General features: G+C 31.1%; 1 protein-coding gene across 2 annotated transcripts in view; it reads left to right on the top strand.

Moving 5' to 3' along the window:
* Positions 1-5,759, top strand: part of Invadolysin (leishmanolysin-like peptidase, invadolysin) — a 250,924-nt gene extending 245,165 nt beyond the window's left edge. The window contains exons 9-15 of one of the 2 annotated variants that reach the window (XM_070313160.1): positions 1,250-1,475; positions 1,670-1,863; positions 1,944-2,076; positions 2,228-2,387; positions 2,474-2,640; positions 2,757-2,876; positions 2,979-5,754. In XM_070313160.1, coding sequence (XP_070169261.1) covers positions 1,250-1,475; positions 1,670-1,863; positions 1,944-2,076; positions 2,228-2,387; positions 2,474-2,640; positions 2,757-2,876; positions 2,979-3,137 — 1,159 coding nt within the window. In that variant the 3' untranslated portion in view covers positions 3,138-5,754. Of the gene's footprint in view, positions 1-1,249; positions 1,476-1,669; positions 1,864-1,943; positions 2,077-2,227; positions 2,388-2,473; positions 2,641-2,756; positions 2,877-2,978 lie in introns of both variants that reach the window. The other variant, XM_070313161.1, reaches the window with a different exon arrangement.
* Positions 5,760-6,000: the final 241 nt, after the last annotated feature.

Genomic DNA, 6,000 nt, shown 5'->3' on the forward strand with positions numbered 1-6,000 from the left:
TTGCTTCATTTTTTATAGAAATATTCTGATATTATTTTTGTCTAAAATTATTTTTATTAATAGTGCTGATTAAGCTTTTAGCGTTAATTAGTTACATATTTACATATCAATATTTCTCTCTATCCGTTTTAACTAGTCATTTTACATAAATGCAAATTATCTGCATTACTCAAATATGCGAATTTGATAACTTAATTGTGAAATCATTGTTTTAAGCTGCAATAGCAAATTGACAAGAAACGTAACAATATTCGAATATGGTGATATATTTTCATAACTCATTTGCTGCGAACTAATTTTAAAAAGCGTTTCAATGAAATTCAAAAGCATTTTCGCAGAGCAGAGAAGATTTACATGAATTTAATCTTCTTCATTGCTTCGTAACGTGAAATTGAAACGATTCTTTTCTCTAGCAACGTTACGTTCGATTCTATACTATCGATCTGTATCATGTTATTTCTGCACTATTATATTTCCAACAATTTATGCATATGAGATACGTTGACGAGCAATTTTGCGCTGACGCTCAAGCGTAATAATATTTTTCAGCTCGTGCTCGTTCCCAGCAAAATAGCCATTCGCGAATTCATCCGTCATGTCGAAATAGGATATAGAAGGGGCCGCTCGCTGTCGAAAACAGCGTTTCGCCGACGTATCGCATCAATCATTTTATACGAGAGAGAGAAAGAGAGAGAGAGAGAGAGAGAAAAAGAGAGATTGAAGTACAATTATATTTATCTCCCCAACTTTCCGAAGTTACGGAGATATTCAACGTTTGACATATAATAAATATGTTATAGTAAAACATCCACTAACTTGTCGATGTAAATCGAGAACAGAGCGTGTATATAGAAAATATACAATATTACATCGTATAGAAAAAAAAGTATCGAGAATATAGAGAGGAAATGAATTAAAAAAAGAAACTAAATAAATAATTGTGCCAAAATAAACGTTTTAATATTACTCGAAATGCGCACAGATCGTTTTATTCGATTTTCCATTTTGCGGTAGATTAAATATTCCGATATGGAGTGAGGAATCTCAATTTTATTTTGTTTTATTATTTATTTTCTTGCAGATATATCAGTTTATTCAAAATTTGAAGTAGTTTTGAGCATTCGCCAATATAATCCGTAACGTGATGTATGATATCTTAGTGGTGAAATTATTATATCGGATGACAATAGCAGCTTTCGATTATCGAATCCAGTATATGCTAATAATGTTCGATACTCGTTTCGGGTAGATTACAAACGCATCAATGGAGCGAGAATACGATCAAAACTGTGGTCAGGCCTCGCTGGCAAGTGCACGGTGGTAATGTGGAGAGGACCATGCAAATGATAGTTACGCCTCGCGTCCGCGCTGAGGTTCAAGCGCACTTCAATTGTCCGGAACTTGAGGGCGCGGAACTGGAGGACCAAGGCGAGGACGGCACGGCTCTCACGCATTGGGAGAAGCGGGTGTTTGAGGTGTTTAGTAATGCTCAGAATCCCCGATCTAACTCTTTGTTATTCAAACGTAATGCAATAATATTTGAAAAAAATTAAATTTTTGCGAATCTATATATCTTATAGATTATTTTCACTCTTGAATATTTTTCAATAAAAAATTTAAACAAGCGACACACGTTCGCTATTCTAAATTGATTTTTTTATTTATTCAGAACGAAGCGATGACGGGCACACACACGCAAAATCCAGTATATTCAAGAATAACGCTCGCTCTTATGGAAGATACTGGTTGGTATAGTGCCAACTATTCGATGGCGCAAGAGCTAGGATGGGGGAGAAATCTAGGATGCAACTTTGCTATGAGATCCTGTAAGGAATGGATATCTTCCAAATCATCCCCGCTATCGTACGTATACTGACATATTCAGTATAGAGAACTTGGTGTATTGCAATGACTATCTGAGAGAGAACATTTCAATGTTTTAGGGGAAAGTCGATACATCCTTTTTGCAACAAAGTGAAACAGGATCCGTTGCAAACCGAATGTACGGACGATCGAAGTTCAGTGGCCTTGTGTAATCTAGTAAGACATCCGCAACCGCTGCCCAAGAAATATCAAGTAAAAAATATATAATAATTTATTGGAATATTTAAAAATAGAAAAGAGAGAGAAAGAGAGCGAAATGTCTATGTAAACGATGGTTACATCGATCGTATAAGGATATTCGCGGTATGTAAAGAATTTGGTGTGACGATGTCTTCTATTGCAGAACTTCGATAAAATACCTTACGTAGCGATAGGAGAGGAACAATACTACGGCGGTTCGGTATCTCTGGCAGATTACTGTCCTTATATACAGGAATTCACGTGGAGAGCAAAGAATATAGTAGTCAGAGGTTCTCACTGTCTTTACGAGGAGAATAATCCGCGTAAGTCGCGCTGCATATATGTATATTTCGCGCGCGTCACGAAGCATTGCTTGATGGATCTCTTTTGAAATATATCCTTCTTTTAGATCCGGACAAGAATTTCGCATTAGAGAAGTACGGCTCTCATTCGAGATGTTTCGACCACACTAATGACATGTGGGAAGAGAGAACTTGCAAACAAGCGCGACAATGGCAGCATTGGGGCTCCGGTTGTTACTTGTATAAGTGCGAGGTCGGCAGACTGCACATTATGGTGAGTTTGTTACATCGTGACAATATAAACGCTTTTATAAAGATTAAATATAAATTAAACACGTATAAATTAAGCAAGAATGTAATAGATGAAGAGAAAATTTTGTCTTTTTTCAGGTCGGCAATTATACTTATACTTGCTATCATGCTGGACAGGAAATTACTATAAGAATTATGCAGAATGGTTGGCTGCATAAAGGTGCTCTAATCTGTCCATCCTGTCGAGATATTTGTCAAGTATGAATATTATATAAATATGTATATATTTATAGCTTATTTTATAGAGTGTAGATGTAAAATATACGATATTTAATGATTAAATCTGTTTTATTTTTTAAGGCGGAATTTAAAATACGAGGGGAATGGTGCAAACCAGGGGATGAACATCCACCTTCCACATTTTATCACAAAGACTTTCTCCACTGTGCGTCCGCAGATAGTTTTGGCCTAAGTGTATCAACGTTTATTATTGCAATATTATTTTTCATCGTTAGATGATACGTTGTTCGCTTTAGTTAATGTGTGTTTTAGCATTACCAAATCTAGATCCGTAAATATCATTTAATGAACTATGTATCATATTTATCGGCAGTCCGGTTTAAAAATATTTCATTTCTCGCGATATATATATATATACGAGTATATCAAATATTTGTTCAAGTTTTTATTATCTATCGTAAAATTGTAATGGACATTGGCCGAGGTGACAATCGTAATTAAACTCGTTATCTATACAAAGAAATGATAAATTTTTTAGCCAAAGGATAAAGAAATTATCAGGCTTCAGATATACTATGCGCGCGATAGATACTATGTTTAGATTTAACTATATGTAGTGATAATATGACGAAGCATTTTTAGTGCTAATCTCATATTATATATATACATATATTTGGGTTATTTATATATATAGCCGACTTGCTAATTTTATTATTACATATACATTCCATACTATTATATGATTAGCTCTGATACGTAATATATTGTGATCATTATTTTGAACAAAAATGCATTTAAGGCTAGATAGATAATCTGGGTCATCGTTCGATTCAAAGTGAGTTACCTTGGTTGATAGATAATTGCTAACATTATTTGACTGATATGCATATACATGGACTGCAAGCACTGCCGATATAAAGAATAAGTTTCATAATATCGGAATTTTATAAATGACATCAATTTGTTGTAAAAATTACTAATTTTAACGGAGAAACCGCGCTATACATTGCCGACAAATAGCAATGTAAACACATATTTTATACGATGACGTGTGAGTAATAAATATTATATATCCGTCGAAAAAGAAAGTATATACACAGGATGTTTTACTAACTGCGTTACATGTCATTTTTTAAGAAACTATTGAAGATAACAATATGAGTTTTTGTTTTTACTTATAAAAAACATTGTATACATATATATGCACTAAATACATATATTACACTTGCAATTCATTATTATTTACAATTAATTTCGTCAGCAAAGTATAGCGAGCTTGTTCTTTTCAAAATCATCTTTCGGAATCATATTTAAATTAAGCATTACAAGTAATTAAACTTTGAGTCCAACATTTAAAAAGTGTTACATTTCATCGAGGATATAATATAACGGCTGGTACACCTTCTCTGGCACACACAGTCTATGTATTATTAATAAATCTGTGACATTCCTAGCAACATATATGTAAAAAGGTTCGTATGAAAATACGCAAGTCATATCGAACAATATATGAATGAGTATGTAAACTCTGAAGCGATTCAAAAGCGTGTCCAACAAGTCAGTTTATCAAGAATTATCGATTGTTGTGAAACTGAATGAATATCGTGAATGTATGTGGTGTAGAAAATAAATCTTTGTATATATAGTTTGAAAAATATGAAGCCTATAATAATGCAACAGAACTGCGACAGCAGCTTTCGTATAGCGTAATATTAAAATTTTAACGATTACAGATATGTCTTAATAAATCTTATTTGATAAGTATCGCGATAAATATATATTATATTTGGATCATCCATATGTCATAAAAAATAGAATATTTTTCTGGTTTTTCGTTACTTGAATTATATGCCTCATTCCAATATATAATTTTTGCAGAAAGCTATTTTCACTGCAAGGACTTAATTCGTAATGAATAATTGTATCTGTATATGAGTGTTATTTAATACTATTTTTCAAAGTGCGCACTATTTATAATTTCTTGGATGCTTTAATAAAGATATGAAAAAGTGGCGCAACAATCTATGCAGATTAATCATAAATAAAATATTATTTTTGAAGTATTAGCATACTGAAAAAAAGCAAATGTGGAAGTACATGAACTGTACATAAGTTACTAAGCTAGTAACTATACTAAAACTTGTAAATTAATTATAATAGAATAAATCTCTTTAATACGAATTAATATCTTCATATTATTTTAATCTTTAATAATTGTTTTTAAGATATCTGCAGTAATGGAATATTTATAATTCTTTATCATTTGCATGAAAATAGCAATTTTTATATCAAAGTGAGACATTTTAAGGACACATATTATATTTATCGATCTAATAAGACGCAATGCATATTAATTCCATTTTTATAACACATGAACATTTCAATTTTGGTATATTTAAAGATTTTATTCAAGCATTTAATCTAATTTTGTACAGAAATGATTAATATTTAATATACTGTGTAATTTGCAAAAAACTTGAAGGTATCACAGTATTGCATTAAATACTGAGATGTATTGTATATATTCGAGAATATTTCTCGTGGATTCCTGAGATATCGATGCTTGACATTAAAATGGATTTTTTGATTTGTTAACATGCACCATTCATTGAACATTAATAATGAGTGCGTTAGATATCAGAAAATGAATATAGAAAGTCAAATATTGTTTGAATAATGTTGTAAAAGATCCATGTATGACTTTATCAAAGACATGTGTATGCGTGCAGAAATGTATGCGGTTATCTTAATACATGTATCTTAATAGATTGTATTCAAAATTCTAAGTTGTTACTGTGTGAAATTTTTATGAGAACGATTAGAAACTCGTATAAAGTTATTAGAATGTATTATGCTTTAATTGTTAATTTGCTTGTAATCTTCAGTATCACACTTTGTTATGATATTGAATTAATGATATTGAAAAAAATATATATTATGATTTAAAAAATTAAAACTAATAAAAGTGCTACATTATACAATTATACTGTTGCGCAGTTCAGGAAAATCACGCATTTAAAGTATTGAATTATTATTTTTTTTTTTTTTTTTTTTAGTTAAAGTACGTGATCACAATGTTCATGAGTATATTCATTATTATTATTATTTTACAAATAATATATATATAAATTCTAATAAATTA

This window comes from Polyergus mexicanus, unplaced genomic scaffold, assembly GCF_030449975.1.
Source record: "Polyergus mexicanus isolate NDT 795.1 unplaced genomic scaffold, iyPolMexi1.0 SCAF_23, whole genome shotgun sequence".
NCBI lineage: Eukaryota > Metazoa > Arthropoda > Insecta > Hymenoptera > Formicidae > Polyergus > Polyergus mexicanus.